This window comes from Drosophila ananassae, chromosome 3R, assembly GCF_017639315.1.
Source record: "Drosophila ananassae strain 14024-0371.13 chromosome 3R, ASM1763931v2, whole genome shotgun sequence".
NCBI lineage: Eukaryota > Metazoa > Arthropoda > Insecta > Diptera > Drosophilidae > Drosophila > Drosophila ananassae.
The window spans coordinates 27052731-27072449 of record NC_057930.1 but is presented as its reverse complement, the minus strand read 5'-3'; the positions used below and the strand labels follow the sequence as shown (position 1 = coordinate 27072449).

The 19719-nt window shown below is 52.3% G+C and overlaps 2 protein-coding genes across 12 annotated transcripts in view; one reads left to right on the top strand and one right to left on the bottom strand.

Annotated features, from left to right (window-relative positions):
• Positions 1-4485: 4485 nt before the first annotated feature.
• On the bottom strand, positions 4486-11066 carry LOC6497691 (excitatory amino acid transporter). Of its 5 annotated transcripts, none has more exons than XM_032451898.2 (8): positions 10431-11066; positions 10091-10364; positions 7484-7648; positions 7072-7405; positions 6360-6929; positions 5658-5987; positions 5486-5600; positions 4486-5428 (listed from the first exon to the last, which is right to left on the bottom strand). In XM_032451898.2, the coding sequence occupies exons 3-8, from the start codon at positions 7629-7631 to the stop codon at positions 5273-5275; spliced, it is 1653 nt and encodes a 550-aa protein (XP_032307789.1). In that variant the 5' UTR covers positions 7632-7648; positions 10091-10364; positions 10431-11066; the 3' UTR covers positions 4486-5272. The 5 variants fall into 5 exon arrangements, with proteins under 5 accessions (XP_032307789.1, XP_014761792.1, XP_014761791.1 ...); XM_014906306.3 differs by having other exon boundaries at positions 10091-10393; positions 10846-11066; XM_014906305.3 differs by having other exon boundaries at positions 10846-11066.
• A 1718-nt stretch (positions 11067-12784) lies between these two features.
• The window catches only part of LOC6497844 (gamma-aminobutyric acid type B receptor subunit 2), a 31657-nt gene continuing 24722 nt past the window's right edge, over positions 12785-19719 (top strand). For 4 of the 7 annotated variants that reach the window (XM_001961523.4, XR_006507487.1, XR_006507485.1 and 1 more), the window contains exons 1-2: positions 16652-16829; positions 18409-19514. In XM_001961523.4, coding sequence (XP_001961559.1) covers positions 18897-19514 — 618 coding nt within the window. In that variant the 5' untranslated portion in view covers positions 16652-16829; positions 18409-18896. Of the gene's footprint in view, positions 12916-16651; positions 16830-18408; positions 19515-19719 lie in introns of those variants that run through there. The other 3 variants (XM_044716445.1, XM_032451895.2, XM_032451896.2) reach the window with 3 other exon arrangements.

The window sequence follows — 19719 nt, the reverse complement described above, 5'->3', positions numbered from 1 at the left end:
TTTTAGCTTTTGACATTTCACGCGTGCACCGACCGACCGAGCCGAGCGTCATACACGGCGTATGTGCGATGTGATACTTTTCGCTCTCTCCCGATTTGGTCTTTCCCGATCGCGACCCCAGAAGCGGGCGGCCAGAGGCTCGGGTCGGGGGGATAATGCCATAGATTCGTCCGACCGGGAGACTAATTCACGACAATTTGCTCTGAACGCCGATTACAGATGGGGCATCTACTGACCACCAGTGCTCTGTCACTTCCTTCTCCCAGAGCGGCCTACGCTCGCTTCTCACTGCTGCTGCGGCAAATGCGTTTTTAATTACATTGGCAAACATTTGCGCGTTGACTGCTTCCAGAGAACAATCGGGGTACACCGAGAGAAACCTACCAGTGGAAGAAGTGCATCTAAATCCCTCTGAGAGCAGTTACTGGCCAATCCCTACCCCGTTCGCTGCGTGTGAGGAGGGAAATGAGTGGGATGTCGATGAAAATGGCAGAGGTTGGACCGAGGATGGACTGGGCCGGTGATGAGGCAGTGCACCCATCCACTTGGCCATTTGTCTGATTGCGGTATTTTGCCAGATCCCGGCCTGGGAGAGCACATCCCCAGAAATAACAGTCAGCAAATGGCCACCAGCACATGGTAAATGGCGAGTGTCCGCGTCGAAGCGAGTGCTCCTCGAGGTATCGATTTCAGGCTACCGCTCCCAGGCCCCACCTGCTGGAGCTCTTCGGTCTCTAGTCTTCCTCCCCAGTGGAAGCTTCTTCGCCTGGCGCGTAAATTTTCATGTCGCTTTGCGATTTGCAAGCATTTAACAAAGTCAAAACAATTTTAATGCACAGACGGGGCAGTTAATTAAAATTGCAACGATCTGCGGCCGTTCGTAGAGCTGTGGAGTTTCGGAGGCAGGCCCCGACTGATACCCTGCAGGGTGTCGACTAGATGGGGTTAATCAGTGGCCTCTCCTCTAAGGAATAGGGGTCTATTATAGAGATGATATCAAAGGAAGGCATCACTTCCTATTGGGGTATACACTGAACCATATTTCACAAATCAGTTGACTTGTGACTTGAGAAGAACTAGGTTCGACCAGGGTAATCACAGTAACTTAGCTCCTATCTCCTAGACTGCCGGCGGCAGACGGATGTCAGGTTGTTCGAGGTCTCTCCCTCCACAGAGACTTCGAGCAGCGCTCCCATGCTCCCATCCTTTGACAAAATCAAATTAATTTTAATGCCTGCTGGCTGCTTGGCTGCGCATTAATTGCCAGCAGCGGCCAGGGGCTCTCCCTTCAGCCCCCAATCGGGCTGCTTTTTGGCATTTTGATGCCGACTGGTTTATAATTCAATAAAATTTGATTGGGCATTAATTTGCAATGTCGGCTAATTAATGAGCGCAATATGCAATGCAATCTGCAGCCATTTCTGGCTACTCCTCCGGGGTTAAGGCCTGCTTGCCTCTTGCGGCAAGCCAAGCGAAGCGCATCTAATGCCAACTTTTAAATATGAAAACACAGCATTAAGTGCTTTTGTGCGAAAGGGGGCGTATGGGGCTTGTGGGCAGACCTATGGGCGTGGCGGTGGCACAGTGGTGTTGCATTAGACGGTGCAGTAGGTTGCAGCTTCCTTGTCCACTAGCCGAGCCGAGCTGAGCTGAGCCGATCCAAACCGACTGGCTGTCCCGCTCGTTTCGGTGTTCTGTGGCATAATGGGCCAATTATTACTGCAATTTGCATTAGACCAACACACAGACACACAGATGGGCATAAAGATATACTCCGTTCTGTTCTGGGGAGATGTGTAATCCACGAGAGCGGCTGGGGATGAGGATGAGGAAGCTGGATGAGGAAGAAAGCCAGCCCGCTTGGAGAATGAGAATTCTTTTGAGGAGCGCGTTGTTATTATGAAACCGTTTAGAGAACGTGTTTGTGAACAGCACAGTAATTTGGTTAGATTACCAGGCTGGCGACGAGCCCGCGACGATGATGTGGAAGTGGATGATGCAACTGCCGCGGAATGGGGCAGAGACTGGCCGAGTGGCCACTCGGCAAGGGAGCATCTGCATCTAGCAGCAACACCACGAATGTGGGCCAATCTATCACCGCTCAAAGTCACACCAGCAAGAGATTGACTTGCGGCGAGTGGAGGCTACAGAGAGAGAAATACTTGACTATTCTTAACATGAATTTGATGGCTTATAGCACTGAATAGTCCAAGGGCTCTAGATCCTCCTGCTACTTGCTCTCTTTTGGCAAATATTTAATAAACTTCCATCCAGAACTCACTCTGATTTCCTCCAGTCTATAGAGTCTAGATGAAGTGGTACTGCCACTGAAACTGGCACAATCCCGGTTCGCTCCAACCGGCAGCGTGTGAATAGAAACGTTAGCGGAGGCACGTTCTGGACGCTGCCTGATAAAAGTTGATTGCAAATTTATAGACGAGCAGATTGGCCATAAACCCATGTCCGAGCAGCAGCCGCTGGTCGTGCCTGGGACCTGGACTGGGTCTGAGATTGGTACTAGGTCTGGGTTTGGGGAGAGGTACTTGGAGAACACTACGAACAGAGTGTGCAGCTGTACCTGTCGCGGCAATCGCATCGATCAGAGTCAATCTCGATCCCAGTCAATCGGCGTGGCGATAAGCGGGCTGTCGTTGTCAACACGAGAACCACTTCCGCCAGTGCTCAATCATTCCTGCGATCTGGGCCGGAGAATATAAGCATTAGAATTAGAATTAGAATTGCGATTTGCCGTCCGCGTGCTGCGAAAGTGAAACCGCCCCGGCGGGGACTTGCTTTGACTCGGCTCTTAATTGAATTAATTAGCTGGAGATCATGCAAATTCGCAGCTTAGCTGATCAGAGCTCCACAATCCATAATGCATGCTGCTGGGACGGATACTCGGCATACCATATGTGCCAAGTGTCAATATATCGCGAGCCAGTTGTGTTCTGGGTCGACTCGGCCCCAGCCCGCTCCCCATTCAAGACCATTTTTCAAAATGCGCCGCAAGCCAAGAGCTCAGCTCGGCTCGGCTAGAGACTCGAGTCGAGCCACCGCCGTTTGTTTCTTCACACAGTTCCACAATGAAGGAGCCGCACACCACCCATGCCCTACATCGGGTCCAATGGCTCCATCACTTGCTCTGCCACCCGCGAAGCTCAAAGGGATTCTAGAGGGAGTCTTCCATGTAAGGCTCTGCTAGCGACCATCTAGGAGGCGGAACCACCTCGCTTAAATCCTAGATCTGATGGCTAGTACTACGCCCTTAAGATGATGACTAGAACTGGGACAGGAAGTGTACTCGGAGGTCGACCTCTCCCTCACACTTTCTCACTTGCCGCGGCTGTGGAGCGTTTTGTGTGCACTCGTATTTCATTTCAGCGGGCAGAAGCCGCGGCCGGGAGGGGGCACAACGCCAACACACTCGAAAGCCGCTGCCAAGTAGACCTTCAGACGCCAAACACTCCAACGCCGGTTCCAGCCGGAGCGGCGCAGCAGCCAACGCAGCCAGAAGAGTATTCGTTTGGCATTCAGCGCTCAGGCAGTCAGTGGGACAGTTGGCAGGTGGCAGGGCGGCTGGGGCAGGGGCAGCCCACTGGAGCTCAGAAGAGGCTTAGCTCGAGAGGGGGGAGACCTGACAGTTGGACTTGCAAGAGCGCCCGACTCTCGACGCTCAACGCTTGGCTCTCGACAATCGAGTTTGCAATTGCGCACTTTGAAGCGGCCGAGGCGCAAAATTTTGATCCGTTTGCTGCCACGACAAATGCCCCACAAAAGCACCACACACGGAGCTGGTTTCTTTCTGGCTGGTATCTGGCACCTCGCACCTCCGTAGATGCAAACACAGCCACCTCAGCTCGCAGCTCGCAGCTCATTTGCTTATTGTCTGCCCGCCGCTGCCGATTTCATTCACCTGTCTCGGAGTGGGGCTTCAGAGTCAACTGCAGTTCGGTGCAGTTCTAGAGGCTGCTGTTCCAGAGGTCCGCGATATGGATTGACGCCTGACAGGGCGGCAAGTCGAAAAGCGAAGCGGATCTGATATCCATAGCCTCAAACAATCGACAGGATAGTCTGGAAATGCAAAAATATTAGGTCCAATGGTCTGGTAAGGTATCACTTCTGTCCCCAGAGCCCCAGAGACCCACTCTTAATTTATTCGCTCATTCATATGCACATGCACCTATGACCGTATCCATATAATTATATGTACCCGATTTGGCTCGCTTGTGCAAACCACTGGGCCGGCAGTGCAGGCGTTGAGTTACTGGGCCCGGAGATGATTCATTCCGTGGCTCGATCTGTTGGCTCAGCCGTCGAACAGGGCTAGATTTATGGCCACGTTGATAGGGAAATGTCCATTTGCGAAGCATACACGATATAGTCTTGAATTATATATCATTTTTTGATGAAAAGAAGCAAGAGTGACCTCCAGGCAGAGCTTAAGATGACCCCACAATGGCCCCACCACTTCAAATCCAATCTGAATGGGTATAATAGCATTTATTGTATGCAGAGCATGCTTGAGTACAAATCTCGAATGTCGGTATCGGTTATTAGTGTTGCATATATGCATATAGTATAGTATGTCTGTTAACGCTACAACTAAGCTACTAAGTCTGCTGTCAGTCTACGATGCGTATGTGATAATTGGTACCGATATTTGGTAGTTACTGGTATTAATAGCGTTCGAGTGGTGATCGTGGGTAGTCCAACTCCAAGTCATCGGATCACTGATGGGGAACTAAACTATAACTAAACCTAGGCCAGCTCCTGACACAACCTGCGATAGGCCCTAACTCCCTCCCTCCCGCACAACACATAAAGTTCAAATAAGCGACAAACAGAATCCCAATCCCCATCACAACTGAGCTTACGTAATATATTATATAATACCCATAGATTATGCACATCGTTCCGGGACAGATCACAATCCTTCCTAGCCTCCTAAGTCCTTCCAGTGGGTGTGCCTACGCTGATAATAATACGAGAGTGAGTTCTAATACAAAGTCTGGTAATTGCTATCGACTTTCGTCCAAAAGGGTAAATTCAATTCGGGTGGGTTCGTCAGACAGCCTCCGTTCGGCCCTCTGTAGATCCTGTATATCAAAACTATCGTGGGGGAACACTGGGTGGTTGTTGTCCTTCAATTATTGTGGTGGTTCCTATTATTGTGAGTAGTCATCGGTGGTGGTGGTGGTGGTTCTGGTGGTGGTGCTGTTGGTGGTTCTGGGACTGCGCTCTCTGACGAACAAATCTGGAATCGGGAGCTCCTCTAGACCCTGCGGTTGCTGTGCTCCTGCTGCAGGTTCACGTTGTTCATCACCGCGCTCATGTCCACCACCACCGAGTCGGTCATGGTCAGCTCGGTCTGCCCCTCCAAGAGGCCTCCGTCGTGGCTGTGACCGTTTGGCGTGCCAGCGGGCATGTCCTGCAAAAAGGATGTTACATGCCATGTCTTGCTAACTTTTGATGGCAGATCCCTTACCGGATAGTTCACGGAGGCTGCGTCCAAGGCCATCAGCTCCTTCCGCGAGAGCTCCTCCACTATGGCAGCGGTGTAGCAGTCGCCCAGCATGTTGTTGGTCGTGCGGATGCGGTCTCTGGAAAGGGGATGTGGTTACTACACGGACTGAGCCCTCCATCCATCTCATACTCACACAAACCAGTCCACGGCGAAGAGAAGCGTCACGTCCTGCACGGGAGCATCGATGGCGGTGAGGACCACCAGGAGCAGCACTAAAGCGGCACTCGGAACACTGGCCGAACTCATCGAGGCCGCCGTGGCGGTGAGGAGCACTGTGAGCAGCTCCCCGAATCCCAGCACCATGCCGCTCATCTGGGCAATGAAGATCGAGGCCACGGAGATGTAGAGGGCCGTGCCGTCCATGTTGATGTTGCAGCCGATGGGCAGGACGAAGCGGGTGATGCGCGGGTCCACTCGCAGCTTCTCGTTCATGCAGCGGAATGTGATGGGCAAGGCGGCGGCGCTAAGGGGCGTGGCAGTCGGAATCGCAATAGGGTCGAGAGGATGTGGTGAAGGTTGTGGTTTGTCGGAAGCGATATCGGATTGGAAAGTGCAACAGCCGAAACCGGAAGGAAGAAAAAAGACACATTTAACGAGGTCCTTACTTCCTAGTCTTAGACAGGATGTTCAAAATATATGCTAATGTCAGAAGACAATAAAATATTCCTTAAAAAGGAATGAGTTTTAAGAAATTAAAATTAAAAGTCTGAAGAATAAGTTGGATCTAGTGCCAGTCTTTAGTTTCTTCTAAGAAAGTTCCGGTTGAAAGTCGAACTCAGAAAACCCTGATCCCTAATCCCTAAACAGAGAGATATCAGAGAATAGCGAAACTCACGTTGAGGCCGTGGCAAAGGCGGTTAGCATGGCCTGGATGAGTCCGGCATAGAACTTGAACGGATTCCGACGTACGACGACAAAGTAGATGGCCTGCATGACGACGAACTGGTAGATGAACACTCCGAGGGCCACCGTGACGATGAACCACATCAGCTGGGACATCACCAGGCCCAGGTCGTCCACGCTCAGTATCTTGCCGGCGATGACCGAGCTGATGCCCACGGGAGTGAGCCACATGACGCAGGTGACCATCTTCATGATCACCTCGAAGATGGCGGCGAAGAAGTCGACCACCACCTGGCCCTTCTGGCCGATGGTGCCCAGGAAGGTGCCGAACACGAGGCAGAAGAACACGATGCCCAGGGTGTTGGTGCCGCTGCGGTACTGCACGTCCCGCACCAAGACCACCTCCTCGGCCAGGTCCTCCGCCTGCCGCTGGGCCTCCACGCCGGAAACCAGGGTGTCGTTGAACGTCTCATTGAAGGCGTGTGCGATGCCCGGTTTCGGGAGGTAGACGGTGTGGGCCTGCTGGATGGAGGCCTGGAACAGGTTGTCCGGGAATACGTTTCTGGGGAAGACAGTACAAGACTGTAGTGGCAGAGATGTGGTTTGGAACCTTGCTTAAGCATAAACTACAACTCTCACACCTAGATGGCGCCACTGCACAGACTCAACAGGTTTTCAGAGACTTGGCCTTCAATCCCACTCACCTGCCCAAGTCCAGGAGGCTGTCGAGCAAGTTCACTGCCCGCTTGTCCGTGGAGCGGTCCTCCGCGTTGTGCAAGTCCGGATTGCCAGGATGGATGAGCAGGACGAGAGCGATTCCCAGAGCAGCGTTGAAGAAGGAAGTGCTGGCGAAGTAGACCAGCGTGCGAAGCGCAATCTTGCCGTTCATCTTGGCGTTCAGGCTGGCCGATCCGGCGATCAGGCTGGAGATGACCAGGGGCAGGATCATCAGCTTCAGTACGCGCATGAAGAGCTCTCCGGGATACGAAATCAGCATGATGGAGTCCCCGTGCAAGTGCAGCGGTCGCAGCGAGAGTCCTTTTAGGGAGAGGAGAGCGTATTAGACAGTTCCCAGAGTATTGAAGACACTGTAGTGGAATGGAAATGGAAACTCACCCAGGACTACGCCGAGCAGCACTCCGGAGAGGGTCACCAGGAGCATCAGATTGTCGCTCAGCCAGCGGCGGTACCCGGTGAGCTCGACAGGGGCGTCGCTGCACTCGGTGGTCTTCGGGGGCAGCTCGGTGGCGGTGGGGGGACCCATTTTGGCGAAGAGGTAATCTGAAAATTTCCCAGATCCTTCCATTGTCCGCGGAGGCGCCACAGAAGGCGGCGCGCAGCAGAGCGAGGCACGGACGCCGGCCAATATGCAGCCAAGTTCGATTCGGGAACTGAGTTCGATTCGAGAATGCCTACGCCTGCGAGAGGAGCCAGTGGGCGGACGAAAGGAGAGCGAGAGGGAACGATGGAAGATGGAAAGGGACGGATATAGAGAGAGCAAGCCTCGAGTGGGAGTCGGCGGATTCGGAATCGGAATCGGAAACACTGCTGCTGCAAGTTCTAGCGGACTGGGATGCTTCTGGGATGGTCTGTCGCGTGTCCAGTTATTGATTTTTTAAGTACTTCACATTGAACTTGAGGATGTTGATTAGGTAGGCCATTCCTGCGGCTCCTGGTGGTGGGGCTCCTGGTGGCCTCCTACCGGTGCGGCGTCGTCTTTTTTTTGCTCGGCGGCGTCTGAGGTTCGCCTCTGGCCGGGTCTTCCTCGCTGCGGCGTTGTGGTTGGTGGGTTAGCGGCTCCGTTGTAGTGGCTTTGGTGGCTGCCGCTTCCGGAATTCAAGCGCGAGCTGAAGCTGGACTCGCAGAACGTGACCTTCGAGGTGGCTTTCTCTCGCTCTGGGGACCTAGTTGCACTTTTCTCGACACCTTCTTGCAGGGGAATCGATTTTTCGGATGTCGGGTGTCGGGTCAGGCGGGGGTCACTGCAGTTCCTTGCCCAGGCAAGTGGAAACTGTGTCAGGGATACTTCTCCGCCTCGCGAATCCTCGGAGCTCCTGTTCTTTGGAACTTTATGAAAAGGACCTTTACTGCTCGCTGGTCTCGCTTTTAAGATTCGTCACTGGCGCTGTCCGTCCTTCCGCTTTCGTTTTCACTATTTATCCTTCTCTTTTCCTCCGCCGTGGTGCTCTCTGTACGCGCGACTCCTGTGTGGCTCCTCTGAACACGACCTTCCACTTGAAGCTTGCTCCTGCGAATGGCCGACTCTCCCGGCGGGCTGTGCTTTTAATGTTCGGGCTCTCCGGCCGGAGTCGAGGGCCATAATAGTCCTGAAGCGCTCGCCTCTCCTGTTATGGCATCTCGTGTTCCGGCTGGGAAGTGAAAACGAAATGGAAACTGAATCGGAGAAAGGAGAAAGGACTCTGACACCGCACGCACTCGAGCTGGCACTACGTAATTATCTCAAAGCGGAAAATTCCGCTTAAAAAGGACGATTACGTATTATCAGGCACTGGGAGAAATTATGTTTTAGAAGCCATAACTTAAAACTGGCTTTCTAGAAAACATTTCTTTGAAACTAATTCGAAAATATATAAATCAAATACTTGTTTGTTTAGAAAGTTCTAGAAAAACCACACTTATTCCGATTTAATGGCAGTGGTAATCGATTAAAGTGACTTGGCAGTTTTCTGGCAATGTCCTTGTCGGCCAACAGTAGGGATTGGGGATAAAGGAGGAGGAGGAGGTCCTCCCGGCCGATAAGTCGGCGAAAGGGTGGCCGCTAAAAGCCATTTATCGATCCGCCAGAGTGCGCCTTGTTAGCTGTCATTCATAAATCATGTAGAGTCCCCCGCCTCAGACCCAGTCCCAGCCACGCCTCCTGCGCCCATCTCTCGGGCAGTGGGCCAAATCAATAGGGCAGCTCTATTTTTAACTGGTTGGCCTGGCTGGCTGGTTGGCTGGCCGGCCGACTGCCGGTCACAAAACAAAACGTTCTGCGTCTGCCGCGATCCGGCCGAATTCGGCTGTCATATTGCGATTCGCATCTGCATTCCCAGTTGCCAGTCGCCAGAGTCCTACGTGCAATGATCTCTGTCTCTGGCGGATAATTAAGATAATTGCGGCGACGAGTTGCGACTTTTTGCTGTCAGCTCTGCTTTGATTTTTTGCTGGCTGCCAGAAAATTTATTGGCACTTCCCCTGGCTCTGGGTATCTGGGTATCCGTGTATCCGATAGTACGGGCCGGGCTGGCATGAACTTGACATTGGCCGGGAGAAAGGCCAAGGAGAACCGAGAAGCGCTTCTTCATTCCCTTATTTCATTGGTTATTTATTTCAGCCCATGTTTGTTTTAGTTCTCAGTGAGAACTTTTCACAAATTACCGCCAAGCACGTCAGGGAGTCCTACTACCTACGACCTATACTGAAAAAAATATAGTTCTTACGCCTTAGCTAATTCTAGAAATTTATTTTCAGATTAATAATTGTTTAATGGATGAGGTAAGTGGATGATATTTATTGTTAGTTTAGTTCTTAGTATAGTTCAAGTCTTAGTTATAGTTAGGACACTTTTCCCTCCGTGTAGAGTAAGGAATTAAGGATCAATAGCTTTATAATCATGGGAATAATTGGCCCTCTCGCGGCTAATGTATATTTAATAACTATATTTATGGCCCTGGTCCCTCCTCGCTCTGCTCTTTCAAACTTTCTTGCCGATGAGCTCACCTTTCACGATTAACCACAGATTACCCAGGATGGAGCTGGTTTCTGGCACTCCTTGCAGTATCCTCTGTGTCCTCGCGTGGACTCTCACTCCGCACTCACTCCGCACTAGTTCTGGCTCGATGGTTCGAGTTCTTCCCGTACACCACTGCGTATGATTAACGTTTTGCCAAGGCAGTCAATTGGAACAACTTTCGCAGCAGCTTCTGCTGCCGTTGCATCAACAGTTTCAGAATGCGCTGCACCGCTGTAGCCGTTGTAGTGGATTGCTGTCTACCTGTAGTTCAACGGGTGAAGAGACGGGTGCTGGAGAGGGGCAGGGCGTTAGAGGCTCAGCTGTTACCTGGCTCTGGTTCAAGGACTGCCTACTAAGACGCGACATCGCCGAGCGAGCAGGGAACTCGGGGAAGTGGAAACTCTATTTCTGGCGTCTTAGTAAGATAGAGGGGGGCCTGGCAAATCGAATTATGCCATGAATCACAATGCAAATGGCGAACAAGAGGGCTTAAGTTGTTCTTCGGCCGCCCGCTTCTAGGCCTCTGGCGCGGTTATGTGGGCTGTTATGTGGGGGAAGACAAGTCAGGGAAGAACCGGCGGCGAAGACCCCACCTTAAGTAAGAATGTGAATAATCGGGCAGGGTCGTTCCGCCTGGTTCTCGGAATAAAGTGACTGTGCCATGACGAATTCAAGGACTTGGGCAGAGGATCTGTGGGATAACTAGCTCTATCTTGGTTCTAAAACAGCACACCATTAGTACCTAAACACTGACGCCACACGGAACCGGAATTGGAGTCGAAACCGTAACCGGAACAGGACACGCTCCGGACTTAACTGCCCGGCGATCGACGGATGCTACACGCTTTTAACTGGCCGTTCCGCGCTGAGCGGGTAATAGCTGTGTCTCTTGAGCAATAGCTTCTAGGAGATCGCTTCTCGGTGTCCGCTGAGCTCGGCAATTGAACGGAAAGTGAGAAATAAATTTAATTTAGTCAGCGGCGGCCAGAAAGCACATTTCTTTGGCTTTGTTTTTGCAACGTTTCGTTTTCACTTTGTGCGGAAGGGTTTCTCAGTTCTCTAGTCTCTGGTCTGTAGTCTCTGGTCTCTGGTCTAGTCTTTGGTCTTTCGCTGGTGGGGCAGAAAAAGAGCGAGAGAGCCTTAATGACGCCAAAGAGCCCCATCTGCCTCCGTTATATCACCTCGCCCGGCCTCGCCCTGGCACCCTGACGCCGCTGGCCCCACATTCCGACACCCGAAAACAAACGACAATTGTTTAATGCACTTTGACACACTTTAAATCGTGAAATGAATTGCCTAAAGCGGATACGAGTGCCAACACATGCCAGGAGTGCTGCTCTAGAGGGGAATCGAATAGAAGATACTTCTTAAAAGATAGAGATCTTGAGATTCTAAACAGTTCAATTAAGGTATGAAGGGAATATCGTACACAAGAGGTCACATCATTATTATTTAGGCCTCCAATGCTTAGGCCTCTGCTTTCTTAGTCGCTCTCTAGAATCTTCCCCCAAAAGAGCAATTCTTCTGGGGGCTCTTCTCTCGCAAATTGCGTAAATCATTCTGTTATTGCTACTACTAGAGACCAGAGAGCCTAATGGGAAAATTGCACCCCAAAGGGTGCGAACCAAGAAGCCCGCCGAGGCATCACGCACACATCTAATAATTCCTCAAATTGGTCATTTTAATTAGGGAACTGCAGGTGCAGAGGCCTCTCTCGAAATTAAATAAATAAGCGAGTCAGTTTGGCCTCGAGTGATTACTGGGCCTGAGGACTGGCAATTTCCATAATACATCAGCTCTCAGGCCCTGAACCGGGGGACCATTGCGTGCTCGATTGGATCCGACTTATGTAAGATGGGGGGTGGGCGATTGAGCCGCCAGAAGCCAATTAGAGGTCAGTAGGCGGAAGAGCCAGGAGACAGGAGACGTCAGCAGCGCCTCTAAAAATGGCTTTCTACAGAGCCCCAACAGAAGCTCCCCCAGCGATTAGATGAGAGTGGACTTTCAGGCCCATTTCAGCCTTTGAAGAAGACCCTATCCTATGGAGATCCTCTACCAAATTGCCTAGTTCGTTTCTCGCAGTGCACTACCTGGGGCAGAGTCACGCGCATCGGGGGGACGCTTGCACCTGACCCACTCAACCGCTCGACGGAGCGCCGCTGCTCCGCTGGTGGCGCAGATTGCGAGCGGATTCCTCGCAGTGCTTTCCGAGTGCTTTCGGAGACCCCGCCTGGGCGGCAGGCAGTACAATGACACCACAGACAGCTGTCTTTGTTTACGACCCGTCTCTTTTCCGCGTGAGACGGAAGATGCGGGCGAGTGGAGCCGAGCAGGCTGTTGCTTCGTTTGTTTACGGTGCGTCCCGCTCGCACATCCTTTGGCCCCCTCTGGGGAAAGGCTCATGCGCCCTGGCCCGGTCGGGAGAGCGGGGCCCGTTTATAGCCGACTTTGGGGCTCGATTATGGCGCCGTGGCTTTTATGGCGGTGCCACAAAGTGGTTGGTGTCCGGGCTAGAGGGGTTCTTGGCCAAATGCGAGTGGGGCTTCCGGCAACAGCTGGGCCTTGTTTACAACCGGCACCCGGAGGAGGTCGCGGAGAGAGCGCCGGTCGGGCCAAGAGAGCCGGCGTGTGGCTGGTTGAAAGCGGTTGAAGGATGCTCCTTGGCTATAAAAGGAGGCGTTCCTCCCAGCATCCGGCAGTCGACGCGTCGCGGCGGGTGAAGTGCCCACAGTGATCACTCGGTATCACCTCCCATCCCGGAATCGCCTCGGAAAAGTGCAACCAACCAGGCCAGGACTGGCAGCCAAATCGAGTTAGAGTCCCGATCGCTCGCCAAATCAAATAAACTTCACTCTGCGGCCTCCGCGACAGGAAGGACGACAGCCAGGACAAATGCGATTGTGGATTTGTTTCGGCCGGGTTTTTCACGGGCTTGGACGGGGCTAATTCGATTCGGCGGGAAAACCCGAAAACGTTAACTTTCAAACGGAACCTAATCCAATTAACCGGGCCAGCGATGCAGGGGCCAGCGCTTGCAAATTATCCGATTCTTCCCCGCTCTTAATTAACATTTAAAGCGCTTCGGAGCCAGAGCTCTGTATTTTTTCGTCGGCGGGAGCTCTTTGGCACAAAAACCACTCACTAACCGCAGCTGCCGGGGGTGGGTTTCAGGGGGGAAATTTAAAAGGGGGGGAGCCACGCATCCTCCACCCCGACCCAAGACCTCCGCGAAAGGTATCCGAATGTTAAATATTTGCAACACCTGAAAAATTGAATATTTTTCATTAAAAGTTGAAAGTTTCCCGCCGGCAGCGGCTGCTGGGGGGTGGAGGGAGGTCCTGTCGCAACCACAGTCAATAAATAAACTTTTTAAGGTGCGTGGAGGTATTTGCAGAAGGAGCAAGGATTGGGGTGCTGGGAGAGCTTACAGAGCTCCTAGAAGCAAATACTTCATATCATCGGATGGAATCACTTTTTTGATAAATGAATCCTTTCTGTAAAAGCGATAGTAAGCGTAGGACTGGCAGGTCCTCTGTCAAGGACCTATGTGTGACTAATTTGCAACTAATGGGTAGGCAACCCATCAATTAGTAGTTCCAGCCAATCCCGGCAGCTTCCTCTTTAATTTCCCGTCACAGTCCCGCCAAGCGGCGACTAAATCAATTTACCAGTCCAGGACCTCCTCCTCCTGCTCCTTTCTGGCAAACCGCGACATGAAAATGGACGACAGGCTGCCAGTGGTTCTGCCAGCAGTGGTTTGCTCTGCAGTGGGTGGCGGCACGTGCTGTCGGATTGGTGGCTAGGTGGCCCGGTGGCCCGGTGGCTCGGTGGCACAGCAGATGTGGGCCAATGCCTGTTTAAAGCACCATCATAATCAGCAGCCTCATCATCAGCAGCCTCTCCGCCGCTCCACTAGCCCTGCGAGGAGCGACGGGCCCTTCTCCACCAACCTGGTCGTGTTGTGCTTTGTTAAAAGGATTTTCACGGATTTCCGTTGTAATTTGAAAAGTTTTTTGTGCAACTTTTTTCATTAGAATGCGACGGCATTAGGGGCGGCGTGACGGAAGCAGGGCTTAGGACGAGGTAATGGCCCGGGCCGTGTTAGTTTTTGAAGTGGCCTGCCACCGGCAGAAGGCATCAGGCGGGCGGGCAGTCGGCAGTCGGCAGCCGGCAGCCGGCAGCCGGCGAACAGGTGTTAATTGTTTTCAAGCTAATTTGGCCCGGCGATAATGAATTTTGGGCCAGGGCCGAAAAGAAGAAAATTATAATTAAATTGCCGTGAATGAGACGGGGATTGGGAGAGATCCAGAGATTCAATTATTCAAGTGAGAAACTTTAAATTCGTATCTGGACATAGGACATGGGTCTATGCTAGGGGGAAGCTAAGCCCCCGGGAACAATAAAGCTGCCAGTGGGATCTGCATACTTTCCCCCACCTGATCTGTCCAAAAATTGACTCTGTCAACCTTTAAAAGGAGCGCAGGTGCGAAAGGAGCGTGCGAAATGGAGCTCCTGCCTACTCCTACTCCTCTAAGGAGCCTGCTGAAGGTTAACCATCAGGATGGGAGGTGCGTGTGTGTGAGATAATTGAATTTCTGATTTTAAGTGCTGTCGAGGCGAGGCAGAGGGCGGCGGGCGGCAGGCGAAGGACGGCTAAACAAGTCACAAAAGTGCGAATTTGCGCCGCAAAGTGTGCAGCACTAAATTACGCATACGCCGTGTGTAACAGAGTCGAGAGCAACCGGAACGTGTAAATTGTTTCGACTCGGCAGGCTCGAACTTTTGCCACAGCCGGGCTGCCGGGCTGCCGGGCGGCCGGGCTGCCAGCTGCGAGCTGCCAATTTGCCAAGTGTCCGCAAACAAAGCGGGACACGAACCAAACGAGACAAACGAGCGAACAACAAATAGTTGTCAACAGAGAGGTCAGTTTAGCCGACTTGAGGGTACTCTAAAATAACAGACTTGGCTTTAAAAATGTCTTACTTTCGAAAGATTACTTCTAGGCCGTCTCCAAGACCTCATAAATAGGCTCATCTCCCTCAAAAAAAGGTGGAATATTGTTATTTACAATCACTTTGCTCTGTTTGCAAAGTAAAAACAAAAAAAATGTACCAAGGGCCACCTTCAAGACACATTCCGCACACCCGGTCGAGGGTAGCTCCGCAGAACTTCAAGTGCCATTGTAAAAAGTTTCCCAGCCAGCTCGCTCATTTAAAATGCAAATGGAAGCTTGTACTGGGCCGGCCTCCCTCTCGATGGCAAATTAGTTGGCAAGCCGAGAGAAACATAAACAGAACACGGCCAATATATCCTCCATTCGGTCCATAAATTATCCGGAGCGCCGCCTGCCGCCTGCCACCGGCCTGTCGTGTTGCAAGTCATATTCCAGATTTATTCGGGCCTGTTCCGGCCCCAGGAATAGACATCCTAATCCGCTTTGTGGCTCAACTTTGGCTTTTAGCTGTGAAGGGGGAAAGGGAAAGGGGCTGGGAAAGTCGCATCATCGCTAACTTCTTAAGTGCAGCGCAACTTTTTGACACTTGGAATTGAGTTTTGCGGTGTAATTGCATTTTATTTGCCAACTTCAGCCGAAAGGGACCCAAACAAAAGTCGCAATCCAATCCCGACCCCAGTACCCAGTACCCAGTACCCAGTACCCAGTCCCCAGGCAGTGCATTGTGGCAGTATCTGGCAGTAGGTCCTGGTCGGAGGAGGAGTTGCCTGCTAGATGTCATCAAATTTGCATGGAATGGCGCCGGGGAGACTCGAGTGCCAAGTCAAATGGCGATAATCGCAGTACTTGCCCAGGCACCTTGCTCAGAATGGATGTCCCAGATACTCCAGTTCAGTGATGTTTATTGTTGTGCCCTGGAAGTCGATTGAATCATTTTTGCAAATGGATTGGCAGGATCCATTCCTAGCCAGCATTGCTCCAAATAAATCCAACTTCTGGATGGGGACTGGGGCCCTGAAAATTAATTACAATTTTTTGAATGGCAAGCAACTGAAAGCGAAAAGGAAATGGATGGGCAGCAGCAATCAAATCAAATTATTTCCCATTGCAGCTCGACAGCCAGCCCAGAGGAGGAGGAAGCTCGGGCCAGCTTGGGTGGAAAAGTTTTGCAGCCTTCCGCCCCAGAAATGTTAAACATTTCAGTTCCTGGCTGGGGGTCTAGGCACTGCCGGTTCAGTGCAGCCATAATTAAGAGTGTCCTCGCGCTCGTCCTGAGACTCTATCCGAACCGACAGCTGCCAACACCACTTCCCTCCGTCCGCCAGCCTCCTTTCCGGACCGGGATGTAAATGAATTTTTCATTAAAACAGTTGCAAATTTTTTAGTTTTACGCTGGGAATTAATTTGCATAATTTAAAGTTAAACTTTGCCAGCGAATTTCAATTGTCGCAGCTTGTTGCTTCTCGCTGGCGGCCCCCGCAGGTTTCATGAATGAAGTTTTTGGCGCCCTTTTGCGGCGCAGGCGCCCTGCCGCCCCGAGAGCGCCCTCTCTGGTTGAAGGCATCTCCGGTTGAGGCCGCAGCCTCCTCGAAGGATGCCTTTCAACCGAGCTGCTGGCTGATAAAAGCGGCCCAGCTTCAACGGCGGCCAACAGTCGGGGTTCGGAGCTCGTCGGTGGCGTGTCCTTCTCGGTGCGAACTTCCCTCGCAAGTCCCAGCCAGGCACCTGTGCGGCAAGTCGTGATTCGTGGCTCGTGCGTCCAAAATGGACAAGTAAATGAAACAAATTAAATTACGGCCGGAATGTGTGTGGCAGGGCCTTTCAAACGCCAATAAGTTGTCATTGTGGGCGGTCGAGTGTAAATCTGTGAGAGCGTGTCGCAATATTTATGAATGCAATTTCCCACAAAGCCCAGATCCTGAGACTGTGACATTAGATAGTGGGCCAGTTGAGTGAAGAATCGGATCTGCATTGTCTGTGGTTATCCCAGAGGAAGTCCCCAAAAGCGCTTCCCCTCCACTTGGCTGCGATGAGCATTGGCTGCATAACAAATCGCATCAGCCATTCTGACATCGCATCTCTGGAATCTCTGAATGGGCAACTAGCACTTGCCGCACTCAGGGCCCTCCACTCTGAAACTGGCTAAAAAACTAAAAACTCCACTCCCTGCCACTGCCACCCACAGTCCTGCAGCTGCTGCCGTTGTGCTGTTTACATACGACAAGCAGCGAAAACTGGAATCAGAATTACAAATGCAGCCAGCATTTTGCATAATTTATGTCAAGCATGAAAATAACAACTGAAGCGGGCGCTGGCGCTGGCCGGGGGCTGGAAGGGGGCCGGCACACACATGGCCATAAATAAGTGCAGGTTTAAAATATGGCAGAATAATAGAAAGGACCGGAGGAGTGCCGAGCAGTGGCTAAATATTCATATACACAAATAAACATGCACTGCGACTATAATCCTCTGGGAAAAGTAGAACTTCAACTGTTTCAACTGCCAATTAATGAATAGTCTGGGACAAGTATTTCAAACTTTATGTTTGGGATTAGCTTTGTAGACTGTAGAACTTGAGGAACAGAGTCTGCTGGCCACTTTCTCCAGTGCACTTTCTTTCGAACACGAGAGATGGATACCCCCAGTGAGCTAGCAGCAGTGTAGCTTTGTAGTGGTCCAGTGCAAGGGGTTAAATAAAGCAGAAAAGAGGGAGCAAACGTCAACAGAGGAGGACCCACGCCCGGGGGCAGGTGGAGGAGTGAGCTGCCACTGCGTCTGCCACTGCCACTGAGCAGGGGGCTCTGGCAAAATGGGCCAAAAAGTTATTTTAAGCGCCAGCCGAAGGAGGAGCGTGCGACAAGAAAGGCAGAAAGCGCGAATAAAGAGAAGAAAGCGTCCATAAAGTGGGTGTGGGTGAGTGGCGCTAGAAGGCGCACTGCCAGGGGGACTCTGCCAGTCCGAGGGAGGGGGACTGCAAGTCGGTAATCTCGAAACAATTATGCATACGCGCATACAGAGGGAAACGCTCACTGAAATCTGTGGCGCGTGAGACTCGACAAAAAGTAGCCCAAAAGCCCGCAATGAAAGCGCAAAATGTTTGGCCATTAGCATAAAAAATAATGGCCAAGTGGCAGCCACACAACAAAGGGGCTTTGCCTCTGACTGGGGGGTGTGAGAGGCGCTTATGGGGGGTCCTGGGTGGCGAGGGCGTGTCCATTTCATCGAAGTCTCCAGCTTCCATCTTAATCCTTTTCAACTGGAAAATTGGCCATTTCTGACTCCTCCTCCTTCGGCACATCGCAGAAATCGATTTTTTATCCAGTTTTTTTACGAATTCCATCCTCGAATCAGTTTCATCCTTGGTCCTTAAGCAATAGTTGATAGTTAACAACCAGATACTCCATACTCTACCGCTTAATTCAAAAACAAGTGACTAAATCGCAGTGAAATCGACAAGTTCAAGTGCCGAGTTAGAGTGTAATTTCTCTCCGTGTTTTGTGTCAATCGGCCCATCGGGAAGCCGCAGGCATTGCATATTTTTATGAGCCCGTACTTGGCCCAGCGAATCCCGGCCAGGAGATACAGAATGCGAGCAGAAGTGAGGCCAATAAAAGGGCGATAAACCTGACGCCGATACGGAGGCAGGAACCAACAGCCAGCAGCCAGGAGGCAGCAGCCAGGAGCGGAAGAGAAACGATAAGCGTATCCTGTCGTCAGAGTGCATAAAAAGGCGATATATATTATTCGAGTGGCGCGAGTGGAGCCCATCGCTGCAGCCTCCGATAGTCCCCGGTTCAAATGCCCGGGTGATTAATGGGCCAGAGGCCGTTGCCGACGGGATGCGCATAACTCACCGGAGGGCCAGATACGGCCAGTGGCCGGTGGCCGTGGGGCTGGGCCTGTTCCTGGCCCTGGCCTGGGCCACGGCCGCCGCAGCTGGCATGGAGTCGTCGGCCGAGCGGCAGGTCCTGGGCATCGAGGCAATTAAGCCGGGCGCCTCAATTAGCACCATCACAGAGCAGCCACAGAAGCCAAAAGCAGGAGGAGCGACCAGCCAAGCATCCAGCAAGGAGTTGTGGAAGGTGCTGTCCCCCCGGTCCGAGTGGAAGTACAAGCGGACGAAAGTCAAGCGCCGCCAGCAGCGCCTCAACTCGTCCAGCAACCTGCCCGGCAGCACCAACGCCTCCCACCACCCCCTGCCGGCCAGCCCGCCCCAGCGGCAGCGCTACCTGAAGGTCAACCAGGTCTTCGAGAGCGAGCGCCGCATGTCGCCGGCCGAGGTGCAGCGCAACCACGGCAAGATCGTCCTGCTCGGCCTCTTCGAGCTGTCCACGTCCCGGGGCCCGCGTCCCGACGGCCTGAGCGAGCTGGGCGCCGCCACCATGGCCGTGGAGCACATCAACCGGAAGCGCCTGCTCCCCGGCTACACCCTGGAGCTGGTCACCAACGACACGCAGGTAAGAGGCTGGCATTCTCGGCATTCCTTGGCACCAGCTGTACCTCCTAGGCGGCTCGGCTGGGCTCCATTAAGAAATTGAATTTTAATTTAGTAGCGCGTGGAACATTAAAACTTAATAAGAAAATCTGCAGCCAGGTCGGAGTGGGGCGGAGGGGAGCGGAGCGGAGAGCAGCTGCGGTCTTGCCCCAAAAGGAGGGGCAAGT

What these genes read in the sequence shown, in the direction of transcription:
- LOC6497691 (XM_001961522.4), bottom strand. Translation starts at nt 7,673, where the DNA reads ATGGAAGGATCTGGGAAATTTTCAGATTACCTCTTCGCCAAAATGGGT. An exon ending in TTCGCCGTGGACTGGTTTGT is followed by an intron (nt 5,601 to 5,657) that starts GTGAGTATGAGA and finishes TCCCCTTTCCAG; the next exon opens with AGACCGCATCCGCACGACCA. An exon ending in CAGCCTCCGTGAACTATCCG is followed by an intron (nt 5,429 to 5,485) that starts GTAAGGGATCTG and finishes TCCTTTTTGCAG; the next exon opens with GACATGCCCGCTGGCACGCC.